Source organism: Chanos chanos, chromosome 10 (genome assembly GCF_902362185.1).
Source record: "Chanos chanos chromosome 10, fChaCha1.1, whole genome shotgun sequence".
In the NCBI taxonomy this organism is placed as follows: Eukaryota; Metazoa; Chordata; class Actinopteri; order Gonorynchiformes; family Chanidae; genus Chanos; species Chanos chanos.
This window is the reverse complement of record NC_044504.1, coordinates 13,486,907-13,505,700: the sequence shown is the minus strand read 5'-3', so window position 1 is coordinate 13,505,700 and position 18,794 is coordinate 13,486,907. Positions and strand designations below refer to the sequence as shown.

Sequence of the window (18,794 nt, the reverse complement as noted above, 5' to 3'; positions counted from 1 at the left end):
AGCTGTTTTTGTTTGTAAAAGAACCAATTACAACTGGTAGAGTGGGCTTTTTCACAGATAACTTTCTTTTCCAGACATATACAGTTGTTCTTTCTGGTTCTTTTTTATGGCAGAATATCAATAAGGATACTGAACAACACTTTAACTTCACTCATTAAAAAAAACCAATCAACAGGAAAAAAAAAACATCTCAAGCATGTTTAGACATGTTTTCAGGAACCAAGCACAGGGCCAAGTTTTGAGTCAAATGTTGTCCTTGTTTACATCATCCTTATTGCATCATAAGAACTTGATGTTATTGTCCTGAAACTGGTGCTTTGTGTTTATGGAATTTCATGTCAATCATTACTTTCAAGGCTTATAGTACCAGACAACAGGTGACTGTAATAAGTAAAGTTGTAGCTGTTAAAGTTCAAACCTGCTCTATTTTGGCTCAGAGCACATCATGGAAGAAAACTCTAGTGTGTCACCTATGACCCAATAAACCCAATAAATAGCAGCACACCTCCAGTTCCATTAGCCATCTCTACGTGCCACTAGTCACACAGTGCTCAGTGCTGAGAGTGACTGGCCACATGTTGCATATGACATCTATGTCATTAATAATGAAGTGATTATTATTTTCCTATCTGCTGACAGTTTGTAATCATAAAATCTTTTCTTTGTGAATTTGCTGTTGTAAATCACTTTCAGGTGTCTGTAAAAATGTTTAATTTGATTTTTAATAAAGATTACATGGCTACATGTGTCATATTATCTATGTTCTCTTTTTTTAAATAGAAATACTGTAAATATGCTGATGAGTATAAAACAATACTCAAGTAACGTCTTCCACAAGGTGGAAAAAGGTAAATAAAAAACAAAACAAAACAAAACAAAACACCCCCCCCCCACACACACACAGATCAATAATTTATTGTAAATACAAAATAAGTTAATAAAATTAAGATGTATTTGTGGTTCCAACAGATCAGTTTTAGCACTTCTTATTCTGCTTTTCTTCTTAGTATTTCAGACTGAATATCTGATATCTCCTCTCACTGGTGATTACTAAACATTTAACTTGCTTAAATGAGTACCGTACATTTCAAACTGATTTTCCTCAAAACTGCGGAAGACTGAGGAATTTGAGGAACTTTTACAATTTGGTAAACAAATGATGAAGTTATGAAACTTCACCACAGGGAAGCAGGATTGCTTTCCACTGCACTTTCACATGTCTCTGTGTACATGTGTGTGCTTGTATTGACATCTCGTGGCCAACGAAAGGCATAGCACTTCCAGAGTTACTGGTATTAAAATGTACTGAGTTGGAGTTTTATCATACAAAACACAATATAGGGAAGACAAAACAATGGAAACATCACATAATATGTGAATATCTATGAAGTGATTTACATTAATTCATTTAGATATTATTCTTATTTAACTTACAGGTTAGAGGCATTGTTCAGTAGCACACTGGTGAATTGTTATACTTTGAGTCAAGAAACCTCTGGTGACTGATTGACTAGATTTATGACTACAACATCATTAGCCCTATAGTAAGGGTTTGGGTGTCCTGGTATACTGTAAAACTAGTGTAATGCAGCTCCTTATGTGGGACTGGCCTATTCTTCAGAGAATTCCAATCTTTTGAGGAACAGTAGAGATAGATACCTGGTTTGCATTGTTAATTGCAGAGATTCTCATAAAAGAGCAATGAAGAGGTGATTGAAGAGTCTCAAGATGAGAATTCATCAAACCATTCTTGAATCCATTTTTGTGGTGTATGGAGGAGTTCTTCTTTTGAGCTATGGGCTTATCTTTACTCAACATTTTTTTTTTTTTGCAGAAAGGGACACTAAACAGCTTGGTATCCCCCTCATAACAGATGCGTGTCTAATAAGCCTGCACAGACTGTTTAACCTGAGTGCTTCTTTTGATGTTTTTTTTTTTTAAATCATAAACACATCCACGTAGGAAAAAAAAGATAGTGAGTACTTTCCTCCACTGTTCAGAAGTCAAGGTGTTTAGCTCATTGCATGTTACATGTTGTTGAACATTGGCTGGTTACATGCAGTATCTGCATGGCAGCTCCACCGTAAATATCAGAGCTGTAAAGCATGCGCTGTATAGTTTTGTTTGAGACTGGATCATGGTCATACATATTCAGCTCTGTGGTCCTTTTTGAGGGTACTGTTTTGTAGAAAGTTTCTTGTTAACAGTTAACTGCCCTTCTTTCCCTGTCAATAAGCTTAGACCTGACTATTATCCATCTTATTCTTTTCTTTGTTTGCAATATGCTGTCAAGTTTAAGACATTATTACTCTTGACACAAATTATTTTTGTGACTGATTTGCAATTTGGACTCTGCAATCTAACCTTCTAAACCTTTTCTTAATCTGAACTTCTGACCTGTTTGTAAGTCTTTTCTGAATCAGAACATCCACGCTAATTTAAACACACACATACTAAACTACATATTAAATTAACTAAAATGTCATTTGTCATAAAATCATTTATTAATCAAATATCAAATCCTTATTGAATAAACATCAAAAAAACAAAACAAAACAAAACAAAACAAAACAAAAAAAACCAAAAACAAAAAACCCCGTGGAAAATCTGTATTTAGTATGAGTTTCTTGCTAGGATCTCCACATTCATCAATGATTACAAAGGACAGTCCTTGTTGCTCCTTATCAGATGTTTTTATTATTTTTTCCCTCTTCTTTCTCATTGGCTCTGGGCAATGAGGTGCTGAGTGAGGTTAGAACAAAAGCTGAGCTGTGATTGGTTACTTTTGTAAGTACTGGACCTTTTCCTATCACAACACCTATGCAATAAAAAGATCCAGACAAGCTGAGGAGAACATGTCTTTTTACCATCATGTGCAACAGTGGGAAAATGATGCCATTTGAGTTCACATTCCAAATTCCACAAAAATTATCCCATTCAAAGAACGATGTCATCTCTATGCACTGAAGAATCATTAACTACAAACCAACACAGAGTTATCTAACCTGTACCCTCGGACAACGAAGTAATTACTGGCCTCCTGTATTGCTGTTACTGCAATTATTTGTATAAAGCTGAAGAGTGACTCAGCACCCAGACACACACACACTCGCTCACTCACTCACTCACACACACACACACACACACACACACACACTTTTGAGACCAACACACATATTGGATATTGAATGCGCCCGTAAGACAGTAAGACAAACGATCATCACAAGTCTGCAAACTACACAAACACAAATCTCGTGAGACCACCATCACACATGATATTACGGCTTAATAAAAGGTAATTAGTGTTTACTGTATAATTGGTAAACTGGGAGATTTGGGGGATTTAGCATTAAAACCGTACATTCGTAAGTAAGTTCTGAGGAACAACAGTACTAAAACTACACTACCCAGACATCAGTTGGATTAGTTCTGCCTGATTGGCTAAAAAAATCCACTCCTCCTCTAATTTCACGCTGGAAGCAATGGCAAGAGTTCACGGCTGTCTTTAAGTTTAAGAGTCTTCGCTTCCACCAACATAACCCCCATTAAGGTGCCTGAAATTTGTGTGCAATGGCTTTTCGAAGCACTATGTGCTGTCGCCTAATCCTTGGTAGACACGCAGGTTTAGAGGCCCCAACAGTGCGCATAGTGCAGCTGTCAAGCCGAGGCAAGGTATGGAGGGTGCCGCGGTTTTATTCGGGTGCTACGCAGGAGGAAAATAAAGTTGAACTGTTGTCTTTGGGCGACTCGAATACTTCACCCTACACCCACGTCGCAGAAAATACATCGAAAGAGCAGGTAAGACTGCAAGGAATTGGTACCGCACCAGCTGGGTTTGCTCCGTAACCGGAAGCGATCGTTAATTTGCCCTCTTACCTGTTCTCTCAACTTTTAAACATTAAGGAAAGGCATAGAGGTTACGTTAGGTACACGGTAAGAACGGCAAGTACAGTAAGTTGTATAGTAGCAAAAACAAAACAAAACAAACAAACAAAAAAATTAAGATTTTCCCCACCAGCACGAGAAGCTCCCATAAGCAGTCCCAACTTGGAAATACTATTAGCGGCAGCATTGCTCTTTTCTTGTCATGTTATTATGGGACAAATACAACGTCATCCTAAAACTCAGCATTGCTGATAGCGTCAGTTGTCACATTCTGAGAACTCTGAAATAGCATGTGTGTTTTAACCTTACTAACTGGACACTTGCAGGTTAGATGTTGAACTGAAATTCATACGAATTGTAGATATACGCTTTACACATGTCTGAGAAGTGTTGTGCTTTGTATAACAAATTGCACAACTTTCAACAGCGTGCAAAGGTTCATGTGCATGTGCAAAGAAGTAAAAGGGATCCGAATCAGGTGGAAGAGTCTCTTTTGCTTGTAAGGGTAGACCAACTTGCTTTTGAGTATGCGTTGTCCAGAGTTCTTAGGGGATTACTGGGAGTAACTCCTCTGTATTTGCTAAGTTGGGAATATCCATTGCTTCAGTGTGCTGTCTGACTTTCATGACCCATTAATTACAATGTACTGTGTTAGAGGTACTGGAGGAAAGGTCACTTGATTGTGAATGTATGAGAACTGGCACACTGGGTATGACAATGCTGGAAATGAATGACACTTTGATAGTATTAGATGTTGCGTTGTTACAAAGCTGCTGTGTCATGAGATGTGTAGGCTGTAAGCCTATTGCACCAGTATCTGTGAAGAGCTCCCTTAGCCTAATTAGTGTGAACCTGGGCTCAGAAGGGAGACACCATCCTCCAAAGATTTGAAGAGAAGCTGGATTCATCTTCTAAATTGCTCTTCATCGATGGTTTAGCGGGCCTGTCATTCTTTTGTCAACAATATCAGTTACAATTCGGTGCTTTAGTTTTGAGAAGTGTTCTTATAAATGCAGTTGCTGGTAGCTGGTTTTGGATTGTGGTAAATTACAGTCTCGGTTCCATAGCAGTGTTGTCTCTGTGATTGGTTTCACAAAAGGAATAACATTTCAGATCACTAATGTGTTATGACTAATATTGTAAGATCCGACTGGAAGATCGTGTTTTGGTACCCCTTGCCTGACCTGTCAGTTGTGATCATGTCTTGTTACACATACACATGTAATATCTGTACTCAGTGACTTCAGAGTAGGCTGTAGGTAGTCAGACTGTATTTATTGATGGAAACTGTTGTAGTGCAATTGAGAGAATAAAATATTTTTGTCTCTGAACACACCACCAGTCCCACTGAAGTTTATTTGTATTCCTGTCAGAATAAAGAAATGGTACTCTGAGGTGTTTGCAGATATTCTACATTCATCTTGCATCTTCACTGTTTACCTCTTTCCATGCATGCAGGAGCTAGCCATCCCAAGGAGTCGAAGGCGGATTTTGAAGGATGTGTTGCCGTTCTCTGCGTTCCTGACAGACAGTTTTGGCCGAAGGCATAACTACCTGCGTATCTCCCTCACAGAGAAGTGCAACCTACGCTGTGAGTTTCTTTCCTAGTACTGTTTTCTCTGTATTTGGCAAGACAGTTGTGCCCTCCTGTCAATAGGTTGTATATACCATGGATAAGTGTTAAAAAACAGTGAAGTAATTTTTGTATGAGTAAAGCTTAGAAAATGAAGTCTGTACCATCAGTGCTTATTACAAGCACTCTGTGATTTCTTGCCTCCATTTTGGTTCATTTGGTGCAACGCTGGTCTCCACAGTCAGTCACATGCCTCCACAGTCAGTTTGCTCTTTGATGTGACCCCATTATTGTCATCTTTGGCCCAGTAGGAGGAGAACAGATGGCACGATTGATTGAATTAGACAGTGAATAACAGGTTCATGCAGTGAGGTTTCATTGTGTAAAAATAGTTAATGTTTTAACTTCACTCTGCTTACTGTAGAATTGAGGCTTTTGGTGTAGTCAGGAACAAGTCAATGGCTGGTTAATTCTCTTTCTCTATCTTGACAGCATCATCCTGTGCATTACTGCTCATGTTCATATTACTGTGTGTTTGGGGGAGAAACCCAGCAAATAAAGCAACTGAGAATAATCTATTTACATTTTGTGTCAGGTCAGTACTGCATGCCTGAGGAGGGAGTGAAGCTGACACCCAGAGCCCAGCTCTTATCCACTGAGGAGGTGTTGACTCTGGCCAGACTGTTTGTGCAAGAAGGGGTCGATAAGATTCGTCTTACTGGAGGAGAACCCCTAATTCGACCAGATGTCTTGCATATTATCGGTACGAGGAGGTGGTGCCAACAGAGAGGGTGGGGTGAGGGTACGAGGAGGTGGGGCCAATAGAGAGGGTGGGGATGAGGGTCACATCTGTGCTGATGCAAGTCATCAGTTACGGGCTTTAGAATGTGATAGCGTGAAATGTCGCTACCAAATATCTCTCATCATGTGTTCCCTCTCAGTTCTTAGTGACAGTGTTAGAGCAGTATGAAAAGTTTTATGTGTTCTCAGGAGGAGCCAATTAATTCCTACCACGCTCCTGACCCCTCTCTCTTTTCCTTCTCCTAACTATGTCACACACAAACCCAAGGAAAACTCTTCTCTCTTCTAACTACAGTTTTCTTAGTTAGCATAAAAGAAACAGTCTTTAATCTGTCAGCTGGACTTTTAGACTGACCCAGTAACTTATATTATATTATCTTTGTCTTCTGTTGGAACTTTTAGCAATTTTTCAGATGGAAATGTCTCTTTTCACACATGCTCAAAAACAGAGAAAGATGAATCCCTCTCCTCCAGAGCTGTGTCAGATTGAAGACTGAGTATAAACGATATTGTTCCAGTAGACTAGGATGTCAGAAAGGATATTGGTTAGTATAATTTGAGTCCAGTTTTACCAGTAGATGTGAAGGGGACAAGAGAGAAGACTAGTCAGGCAGCCTGTGAAAGAGGAAAATGAGTGAAGTGTAGATAAAGTCAATGTTCCAGTTGGACAGCTGTGACACTCAGGCTGCAACCCATAAGTCCTCATGTGCTGATCAGCAGTGAAGCTATCATGTCAGAAATCTTCAGCCTGGGGTTTTGGGCACTCATAGATCACAGGACCGAACCTAAAGGATTATATGTTTCCCATGTTTTTGGCCCCAGCATGACAAGTACAGCATTTAGGCTTAGAGAGCTCTAAAGCCTTAAAAGTTCAAAGTTTTCCATTCAAAAGAAGAAATGAATGCCACTGGAAATTAATGTTTGAAAGGGCTTGGATATACCTAGTTGATAAACAGACCACTACTGCTAATTTGCTAAACGTGCTAATATAGCAGTACTGTAGAGATTTCAGCATCAGTTTGGATTTGCAAACTGGATTTCATCATGATCATTTTATTTTTCTGTGTGTAGGTGAAATGAGGAAGTTGGAGGGTCTTAAAACCATTGCCGTGACGACGAATGGCATGAACCTGGCCAGATTGCTCCCTGGTCTGAAGGAGGCTGGTGTGGACCTGCTCAACATCAGTCTGGATTCCTTAGTCCCTGCCAAATTTGAATTTATAGTTAGACGGAAAGGTGGGTCCATGTGTAAGGAATCTCTTTGGAAAAAGCTGGTGTGTGATATTGACTAAACCCAGACTGAAGGAACATGTATTGAGCCGTAGATGTGACGGGTTAGGTAGAGATGCATGGAAGGCTATAGGTAGTGGAGACAGATGGTGGAGTTGGCATATGAGTGGAAGCAACAGGAAGCAGGAAAGTCCCACCGACAGGTCAGATTTACTGACCATCACTGGGAAGTGCACAGAAAAGACCATAATCATGTTAGAATTTTACTCAGACTGACTTACGGTTTATAGTATTTAGGGCGGCTGTCGCATGCCTCTGAAGCAGCCATGGAGTGTAAGTGTCTTGGTCATGTTCACATGGGCAAAGAGCTGCCATGCTTTGGGTAGGGGATTTGGTCCCTGATCACTACATGATAATTTTATGTTAACAAACGGCTTCCGTAATAATTTGAAATGAGAAATGGTAATGCATAATGTTGTTAATTTTTTTCAGTGGCTTGGTGTTAGTGTAATAAAACACAAATCATCAGAGAGCCTTCAATATTTAATTACCTTTTCCATGTTGTGAAGCTCAGACTACCCACTTTATTTTAAATTTAAAGAGAAAGTTAGAATTTAGTTGACAGTCCTTCTGTTTCTGTTTCTTTTTTGTTTCTCTTCCCACTAATTATTGTGGAGATCCAGTACGGTGGGAATTTTGTAACAGTTTCTGTAAGTCTTCTTTGGGCTCATGTCTCTGGCAGTGGTTTTGTTCCTGTTGATCTCAGCTGCACTTTCTTCATTTGTTGCACTGGACTTCTGCCCCCTAGCCTTGACTGTCCTAAATGATTCACATGACTGCTTCACTCTTTTAAAGAGCTGCATCCTCAATCTGAAATATTAAAACAGATCTTTTCCACACCTTTCACACGTCATTCGATGGTGAATACTGTGGAACTTGTAAGGACTGTATAAATAATGCAGTCCTATCAAAGTTTTATATATATATATATATATATATATATATATATATATATATGTATATGTACACAGACACACACACACACACACACATACACACATATATATTTAATTATTATACTTTTTTCATTTAATAGTTAACACGGTATTTGACTCCAAGTGATCTGTTCTCACATTTATGTTTCTTATCTCTGTACTTCATGACATTGTAGATGAAGATATAACTTGATCTTCTTTCTCCAGGAGGCTTTGATGTAGTGAAATATTTTTTTCAATAAAACTTAGGTTGTAAATGTCTAAAGGGTTGAGAGTAGTACTCTAGCATAACTTCTTGAACCAATTGGTGACTCTATGTTCAGAATAGCTTCCCCAACCCTGATTATAGTCCCTCCTCAGAGCTGAACTTTCTCTCTTGGCCTAAAGTAAGACTGACCTACAAACCAGAGTTTAAAACAACAGCAGTTCCCTCTTGATGCCAATTAGCGCAACTTTGGCTCAGTTTGACCTATACTGTTTTCCCAAGTGCTTTAATGAGAATCTCACACGGGCCCTCACTGGTAGGGCTAACCCCAGAAGCTGTTCAGTGGAGTTGAACCAGTCTCAGATGTGCCCTGTGAAATAGTAGAACGCAGTCTGATCTCTGATCTCCTTTGCCCATAATCACTTCTGTGGGAGTCTATATCTGATCCTGGATCCCAGCACTAACACCGTTGTGCATTAGAAGGTGCCTAGTGTTTGGATAGAAGACAAGAATTGAATGAAAATAAATGTTAATATCAGTTCCATCTGTGGAGCATTCTCATAGTGGCAGTGTTTCTCAGCTGACTGGTAAACACTCTAAGATGCTTTCTCACATCTGGAGAATTTTTCTGTTTGCATGCGTGGGTGTCAGCAGACCTAAATACCGTAGTTATGCCTAAATATGTTACATGGCTTATGTTTCTTCTCCCTCCTGTTGTAGGGTTCCATAAGGTAATGGAGGGCATTGAAAAGGCCATTGAGATGGGCTACAACCCTGTCAAGGTAAGCGCACATGCACTTTTTCATGGTGAAAAAACTGCAGTCGACCTCTTATTGAGACAGTTTTGGGTGCAGCTCTATTTGATATGGTTCTTTATCATATGCATGGCTGTGCTATAATCATTCATATGATTTTATTGTCATATCCAGCCAGGGCTCAGTTTCTTCTTTTCATTTCCTTTGTAATCTTCTGTACCGTCAGAATGTTAAACAACAAGGTTCAGAGTATGAGATATCAGAATATTAAACAATGAAGGGATGTGGTTTTAACTCTGGTACTTTGAAGAGTATGTATATATATATATATATATATATATATATATATATATATATATGTATATGTGTGTGTGTGTGTGTGTGTTTATATATATATATATATATATATATATATATTTAGATGTTTTCCCCTGAATATGGCTGGTTTTGCACCTCCATTTATTTCCAGTGATTCCATTTACGTTCATTTACCCACATGTTTCCCCCCCTAACATAACAGGGTGTGTGCATGTACCTGTGTTTTTGTGCTCGCATAGGTGTGTGCCAGTGTGAGTGTGTGTGTGCAGAAGTGCCCATATGCACACATCTGAAAGGCTTTATCTGAAATTGAAAACCTATAATAATATATCTTGTTGTACATCTTGTATATCTTGAGTGTCTTCCACTGTCCTGACAGGTGAACTGTGTGGTCATGAGAGGGCTAAATGAGGATGAACTGTTGGACTTTGTGGCTCTAACAGAGAAGAAGCCTCTGGAAGTGCGTTTTATTGAATACATGCCCTTTGACGGTAAGTCAGTTATTTGCTTTATTATACCACAAAACTGTGTATAGGTGAATATGCTAGGCTAGAAGAAGAACATATCCATTGAACAAAACAGGATGGCAGATCCTGAATCACATGCAGAAATGCAAAATTACAACATCTTTCCCCCAAATTTGAAGTCCTTTAGCCTTTATCTTTCTCTTCAATTTACCCTCGAAACCGCGATCTAATACATGGCATGTCATTTAGTAAAAATGTGTTTCATTCAAATTCTCCCCTTAAAGGCAATAAATGGAATTTCAAGAAGATGGTGAGCTACCAGGAGATGCTGGATCGTATCAGGCAGCAGTGGCCTGATCTGGAGTCTGTACCTGGAGGGTATGCAGACACGGCCAAGGTCAGTCAGCATCCAGACGTTTTCTATCAATAAATTATTAGCCTGATAAATGCTTGAAGGTGTGAACCCCTCAAACAATCCCAGAAGAATGAGTCATACATTTTTCAGAGAGGTTTAGATAATTTGTAATACCCTGTTTGTCCCATGAGCCTGGCTGTTTTGACAGCTGGAAGTAGTTTCACCTCCGCTGTGGAGTCTCTTAGGTGAGGTCTGCTCTCTAGCTGAATTGAGTTAGCTGCTAAAATATGTACCCTAACTTCTGAATTTACATAAAGCTGTAATGTTGATGTGCTCTGAATCACTGATGGCTGTAACCCCCCCAAATGGGCTTGTGTTTCCTCACAGACGTTTAAGGTGCCAGGTTTTCAAGGTCATATCGGCTTTATTACCTCCATGTCAGACAACTTTTGCAGCTCATGTAACCGCCTTCGCATTACTGCAGATGGCAGTCTCAAAGTACGTCATTGACTCCTGACACACCTCTCTGACAGCAAGCGTTGTACGCTGTATGTTGTATCTGTGTCACTGATAACTCTTCTGTGTTTGTGTGGTGTGTGCTTGCTGTAGGTGTGTCTGTTTGGGAACTCTGAGGTATCACTGAGAGACTGTTTGCGTTCTGGGGCATCTGATGAGGAGCTGCTGGAGATTATTGGTGCTGCGGTGGGCAGGAAGAAAAAACAGCACGCAGGTAGACACCACACTCTGAACACAGAGACATCACACTCTAAACACAAAGCTGTGAGTTACTATATAAAACACGGTGAACACAGATAAAATCTGGGACCAGTATATATAACACACTCAACACATAGACAGAGATATAACACACACTGACCACTGAGAGGTGGATTAGAATATAATATGTGCTAAATACAAAGTCATTGGTTAGAATATAATGCACACTGAATACAGAGGCGGACATATGGGCTCAAATATAACACAAACTGAATACAGAGGCATAGTCGAGGGATAGAATGTTACACACACTAAACGCAGGGACAGAGTCAGGGGTTGGAATGTTACACACACTAAACACAGGGACAAAGTCTGGGGTTGGCATGTTACACACACTAAACGCAGGGACAGAGTCAGGGGTTGGAATGTTGCACACACTAAACACAGGGACAGAGTCAGGGGTTGGAATGTTGCACACACTAAACACAGGGACAGAGTCAGGGGTTGGAATGTTACACACACTAAACACAGGGACAGAGTCAGGGGTTGGAATGTTGCACACACTAAACACAGGGACAGAGTCAGGGGTTGGAATGTTGCACACACTAAACACAGGGACAGAGTCAGGGGTTGGAATGTTGCACACTAAACGCAGGGACAGAGTCAGGGGTTGGAATGTTGCACACACTAAACGCAGGGACAGAGTCAGGGGTTGGAATGTTGCACACACTAAACACAGGGACAGAGTCAGGGGTTGGAATGTTGCACACACTAAACACAGGGACAGAGTCAGGGGTTGGCATGTTGCACACACTAAACGCAGGGACAGAGTCAGGGGTTGGAATGTTGCACACACTAAACGCAGGGACAGAGTCAGGGGTTGGAATGTTGCACACACTAAACGCAGGGACAGAGTCAGGGGTTGGAATGTTGCACACACTAAACACAGGGACAAAGTCTGGGGTTGGCATGTTACACACACTAAACGCAGGGACAGAGTCAGGGGTTGGAATGTTGCACACACTAAACACAGGGACAGAGTCTGGGGTTGGAATGTTGCACACACTAAACGCAGGGACAGAGTCAGGGGTTGGAATGTTGCACACACTAAACACAGGGACAGAGTCAGGGGTTGGAATGTTGCACACACTAAACACAGGGACAGAGTCAGGGGTTGGAATGTTGCACACACTAAACACAGGGACAGAGTCAGGGGTTGGAATGTTGCACACACTAAACGCAGGGACAGAGTCAGGGGTTGGAATGTTGCACACACTAAACGCAGGGACAGAGTCAGGGGTTGGAATGTTGCACACACTAAACGCAGGGACAGAGTCAGGGGTTGGAATGTTGCACACACTAAACACAGGGACAGAGTCTGGGGTTGGAATGTTGCACACACTAAACGCAGGGACAGAGTCAGGGGTTGGAATGTTGCACACACTAAACGCAGGGACAGAGTCAGGGGTTGGCATGTTGCACACACTAAACGCAGGGACAGAGTCAGGGGTTGGAATGTTGCACACACTAAACGCAGGGACAGAGTCAGGGGTTGGAATGTTGCACACACTAAACGCAGGGACAGAGTCAGGGGTTGGCATGTTGCACACACTAAACGCAGGGACAGAGTCAGGGGTTGGAATGTTGCACACACTAAACGCAGGGACAGAGTCAGGGGTTGGAATATTGCACACACTAAACACAGGGACAAAGTCTGGGGTTGGCATGTTACACACACTAAACGCAGGGACAGAGTCAGGGGTTGGAATGTTGCACACACTAAACGCAGGGACAGAGTCAGGGGTTGGAATGTTGCACACACTAAACGCAGGGACAGAGTCAGGGGTTGGCATGTTGCACACACTAAACACAGGGACAGAGTCAGGGGTTGGAATGTTGCACACACTAAACGCAGGGACAGAGTCAGGGGTTGGAATGTTGCACACACTAAACACAGGGACAGAGTCAGGGGTTGGAATGTTACACACACTAAACACAGGGACAGAGTCAGGGGTTGGCATGTTACACACACTAAACGCAGGGACAGAGTCAGGGGTTGGAATGTTGCACACACTAAACACAGGGACAGAGTCTGGGGTTGGAATGTTGCACACACTAAACGCAGGGACAGAGTCAGGGGTTGGAATGTTGCACACACTAAACACAGGGACGGAGTCAGGGGTTGGAATGTTGCACACACTAAACGCAGGGACAGAGTCAGGGGTTGGAATGTTGCACACACTAAACGCAGGGACAGAGTCAGGGGTTGGCATGTTGCACACACTAAACACAGGGACAGAGTCAGGGGTTGGAATGTTGCACACACTAAACACAGGGACACAGTCAGGGGTTGGAATGTTGCACACACTAAACGCAGGGACAGAGTCAGGGGTTGGAATGTTGCACACACTAAACGCAGGGACAGAGTCAGGGGTTGGCATGTTACACACATGAAACACAGGGACACAGGGGTTGGAATGTTACACACACTAAGCTGAGAACTCTCAGAACTGTTGGTTAGAATATAAGACACTGAGTTATGGCTTAGAATATACTGGATACTTAATGAATAGTGACCAGGTATAGAGTGTTTTTAGACCTCACTCTTCCTCACTCTTTGGTCCCAACAGTGACTGACTACACCCTTCTCTTCTCCTGCATAAACCATCTATCTTCCTCTAATCCTCTTCCTTGTGTTCCTAATGACCAGAGATACCTGTTTTGGTCCATTTACGTAATGCTTTTTAATGTTAACTTCACAGCATGGTAGCTCTTTGCCCAGGCAAAAATTAATAGAATTGTCTCTACAGCACACCGTGAACCATGCTTTTTACTTTTTTCTTTTTTTGCTTGTCATTGACAGCGGCAAAGTAAAATAAATTGATCTCTTTCTCTTTCTCTCTCTTTCTCTTTTTTTCTTTCCCTTTCTCCCCTCTTCCTCTCTTTCTACCTCTCAGGCATGTTCAGCATATCACAGATGAAAAACAGACCGATGATCCTCATTGGTGGGTGACTCAGCTGTACGTACTGTACCTCTGTCCCGTTTTTCTCTTCATATTTTCTCTTTTGACTATTGGTGTGAACTGGTTGCTATCAGATTAAACTACCCCCAGTGTCTGTCGTCATATTGTAGGGTTTTAGGTGATTGTTGAAGTTTTTTTGTCTTTGTGTACTCTCTCAGGTGCTGTGAGCTTCAGGCTCTTCCCCATGCCTGGAGGCAGTCAGAGGGATCCCTCCTCTTTCGCCCACCTCAAAGTTCCACCCCTCCTAGCTCAGGCCATTCAGAACATTTCAGAAAGCACTAGTGCTACAAAAACAGAAGAGGAGGCAGTTTACTTTTCCCCTCCCATCCGTAAGGACTCCTCACTTAGTCCTCCACTCTGTCACAGAAGCACTTATCAGTTCACTGACCTCTGTAGCCTGACAACGAATCAAAACACTGAATCAGTGAGCGCTAAAACACGCATAAATACGCACAGTCAAACCTGCAATCATAGTCTGCTGGACCGTCTCAGGCCAACCTCTCTTCGCGGCTCTGGTCTTGGCCAGTCTCCGCCAGTGAGGACCGTCTTTTTTACCACTCTACTTGAATCTCTCACACGGCGTCTCCCAGTGCTGCATGCCGTGCGAGCACACCACAGACACACCGATGACAACAGTCCTCAAAAGTCCAACACACCCCTTTTAGATGATCAAGCTGCCAGTAAAAATGAGACATCAGAAAGTCTTACGCACACAGACGCACAAGGCAAAGCCTCCATGGTCAATGTGAGTAGTAAAGCAGTGACCCGTCGCACGGCAACGGCTCGAGCCTCGGTCCTCCTCGGCCCCAAAGCTTTCGGCCTCGTGCGTGCCAACCAGCTTGCCAAGGGGGACGTTTTGTCAGTAGCACAGCTAGCAGGCATCATGGGTGCCAAACAGACGTCGTCCCTCATCCCTCTGTGCCACCCCCTGCCTCTGGACCACGTGGCTGTCACAGTGCAACTCTCAGAGGAGGAACACGCTGCTGTCGTCACGGCAACTTGCCAAACCACGGGCCGCACAGGGGTAGAGATGGAGGCCTTGACGGCAGCGGCAGTTGCTGCACTGACGGTGTACGATATGTGCAAAGCCGTCAGCCGTGATATTGTCATTAGTGACGTCAGGTTGATGAGTAAGACGGGAGGACAGAGAGGGGACTTTAAACATGTCCCCTGATGCACAAAACAGCCAAGCTCATCCTTCATGTCAAATCATAATGTAGGGGTCAGTCTGTGAAAAAAAAATGACAAATACACAGAAGCACTTTTAATTTTAGCTTTTAAAGTCCACCATGATGAAGCTGCTTTTCAAATAAGCATTAATGACAGAAAAACTACACTAGTGTAGGAGCCTTTTTTTCCCACAACTTTTTTTACCCATCCATGTGACGCATTCAGAAAACGTTTCCTCTGTAAGTTTTACAGATAAAGTCTTGGTGGTGTTGTAATGCTTAGAGTGTGCTCTTCAAGGTAAACGGGTGTATAATTGTTTACACTGGATTGTGTGTGTTCGGCGGGAAAAAAAAATTCCAAGTGGAATCTCTGGACTGAAATGCCTAAGCAGTTAGAGGCCTAGTCCATGTCTTCTTTCAACAGTTTCTCTTCCCAGGGAAGGTTTAGCATTTGTTAGCTTGCTCTTCAACCCGAACTTTCTTGTTTTTGATTTATTAAGAACTTAACATCTTTCTTTATTCATTTCTTCAGAAGGCTGAAGGGTTGTTCTCATCATTGAGAATGATAGAACATGGCAGTTTAATTGTTTTTATTTGGATTCCTAGAGAGCAAAGTAAAACGGACACTTGTCTGTTCAAACTAGCTCATCACCTCACTAAGAATAGGTTACATATTTGCTGTTTCTGCAGTTAGAAGACCAAGAAATGAAACATGAATTAATCAGTAGAGGTATTTGAAAGAAGACATGGAAAGAAATGATTGCAATCACAGTGTTCACACAGACTTTAAAGGGGCAAAATGTGAAAAGGCAGCTTTGAGGTATAGTTTTATGTTTTTCTCCCTGCAAAAAGAGAATGTCCACCACTCCCAAGGCTGTCTCTGGGCAACTTGGTGATAAAATGTACAGCTTTCTTAATCAGATCTGAGTAATTCTGAGGAGACATCATGAAACAGTTTTCACAGACAGCCAGTTTAGTGGTCCTTGTCTGTAGTTTTTCTGCCATTGTGGTTGTGTTATTGCCCCAAGCACGACGGGGTTGCTTTTTAGGCTGTGCAGTCATGGCTGGGCACTGTCTGTGTGGAGTGTTCCCCTGGTGATTGTGAATGCCAGCCCTGATGCACTGAGTTTACAGAACTGAAGTCTTAGTGAACTGGACATATGCTGCATATCTTTATGCACACTCTTCAGTGGTTTTCCTTAAAGCGAATTTTGTAGTTTCTGTCACAGAAAGGACAGAGGTATTATGTCGATGACTAATGTGTGTGACGCTGAAGAGTGCACTGTGTGCTACAGGACTGATGTGCGTTGGATTTAGATAGAATGAGACATTGTTTTCTAAGATTTGACAATCATTTTCTTTTCACCTTGAGCAGTAGCATTTTTAATACTTGACCAGAATGAAGGAAACACTAGTGACTCGTTAAGGAGCCAAGAGAGTTTTAAAGTAGTATGACCACTTTACTAATCATTTTGTATGTGTTTATATACTTTTAATAATCACCTCATTAACAAGACATTAAAATCACACATTTAGCACTTGAAGCTCTAAATCCCCTGCAGTTTCAAATCGTTAGTAACAGTATTTTTTGACTTGCATTTTTAGTAAAGCAAAATGAACTTAAAAGTGAATCTTACATTACATGGTCTTAATACAGACTGAAGTGCTTTTCACTCTGGACTCGCAGTGACAACCTGACAACAGCATGTTCAGATAATGCATGTGATTGAATGACCAGGATCACAGACATTCAGTTTTTTCAGCTGTGGAACCCACTCCTTGAAAGGACAGAGCTTTAACTGAGTAGTTGAATCAGTTTTATTAGATAAATTGTATAAAATATGAAATTCTAAAAGTGTGAATTATTTAATCAAGCCGTCTTCAAATAAAATCTGGTTCAGTCCACGTCCAGTGTATATCTCCAAACACACTGCTTCTTTTTATCTACCGACCCATCAGTATTTGGAGACTGGAGGCAGACAGTGTCATGGTGTAGTGCTCTCCACAGCTCATTATTTTGATTATAGCTCTCAGTTTGACTTTATGTTGGCCATGAACTCTAGGACAATGTCGAATAGATATATTGAGTAGTCAGTGATTTGAATCTCCATACCTTCTAGGGCTAAAGTTTATACCATTTTAATGAAAAAAACATAAGCTTATGTAAGAAAACACTATTTAGCTTTGCCCCTGTATGGAGCAGATACAACATGAGCTAACAGGACATTCTGTCTAGGCGAGATGTAGGTCATCTACTTGGAGGATCATGTTTCCTTGCCCCTGTGCTATTCCCTCCAGTGTACTGTGTGTGTAGTGTAAGCACTCTCTGTGGCTTCCTGCCCTCCTGTGATCCCGTGTCAAACTCTGCTCACATGCACCACTCTCTTCCCATGTGATGAGAGATCCATACCTGATCACAGCTGTGCAAGTGAACCTCCAAATATTTTCTCTTCTAGTTTTTGTTTATTCAGTCCCTCCAATTGTATTGACACCTCTGGTAAAGACAGGAAATATACCTTTGTTAAATGAGAAGTGTACTAAATACACCCTCTGGGAGTGACGTTGGTCATCACAAATGTCAATTATTATGAAAAGAAACTAGTGTCTGTGAAATTTGAATACGTTACAGTGGACCTTTTGATGTTCAGGTTGTTTGACAACTAAAGGTCAGAGGCTCTAGTGAGGACAAAGAAACCATGAAGTCTACCATCAACACCTTGTGTCATATGATTGGAACCTGAGACTTGGCTCCCAGTGGATTTTTCAGCAGCTTAGTGACTGTAAGCATATCTCAAAGTCAGCCAACCTGAGGTTGAGCTGGAGGGGAAAAACATGAAGTTGAAAAAGGGCATTCAGTCCACAAAGTATCCAAAAAGTCTGGAGCCTATAGAAAATGAATCCGTAGCATCACCATTGTGATTTTCCATATGCATGGGGAGAATATACAGGCCATTCAAAACTTGTATTTAATAGTTGTCACTGTTTTGAAAAGCAAACAAAACATGTTATTTTTGGTAGAATGTTTTAACTTGTTTGATAATTAAAATATACTGCCGACCTTGCATCATTTATTTCACGCAGTGTTTTTTCTGTGCATTTAAATTAAGGCTGTGAATAATGTTCCTAATCATCACATTCATATTCAGCTATGTGTCTGACTTGCATGGTCAACATGGTCTTTTCCTGTTTATAATGTGATATTTGGCAGCAACAGGGCTACCCCAGTGTATTCATCATTCTCAACATTAGGGGGCAGTGGTAAGCTTTGAACAAGTGCTGCAGCAGCTGTGTTTGCCAAAGA

General features: G+C 41.5%; 1 protein-coding gene across 2 annotated transcripts; it reads left to right on the top strand.

Annotated features, from left to right (window-relative positions):
* Positions 1 to 3,492: 3,492 nt before the first annotated feature.
* mocs1 (molybdenum cofactor synthesis 1) lies at positions 3,493 to 18,555 on the top strand. 2 transcript variants are annotated; one of them, XM_030785806.1, is made up of 11 exons: positions 3,493 to 3,798; positions 5,344 to 5,476; positions 6,054 to 6,221; positions 7,331 to 7,495; positions 9,410 to 9,471; positions 10,142 to 10,253; positions 10,514 to 10,626; positions 10,972 to 11,082; positions 11,194 to 11,314; positions 14,259 to 14,306; positions 14,483 to 18,555. In XM_030785806.1, the coding sequence occupies exons 1-11, from the start codon at positions 3,571 to 3,573 to the stop codon at positions 15,496 to 15,498; spliced, it is 2,277 nt and encodes a 758-aa protein (XP_030641666.1). In that variant the 5' UTR covers positions 3,493 to 3,570; the 3' UTR covers positions 15,499 to 18,555. The 2 variants fall into 2 exon arrangements, with proteins under 2 accessions (XP_030641666.1, XP_030641667.1); XM_030785807.1 differs by having other exon boundaries at positions 14,259 to 14,321; positions 14,483 to 14,573.
* Positions 18,556 to 18,794: the final 239 nt, after the last annotated feature.

Bases quoted from the DNA above. Each gene is read 5' to 3' on its own strand.
- mocs1 (XM_030785806.1), top strand. From the start codon at position 3,571: ATGGCTTTTCGAAGCACTATGTGCTGTCGCCTAATCCTTGGTAGACAC. The intron at 6,222-7,330 runs GTACGAGGAGGT...TTCTGTGTGTAG, and splicing joins AGATGTCTTGCATATTATCG to GTGAAATGAGGAAGTTGGAG. The intron at 11,083-11,193 runs GTACGTCATTGA...TGCTTGCTGTAG, and splicing joins CTGCAGATGGCAGTCTCAAA to GTGTGTCTGTTTGGGAACTC.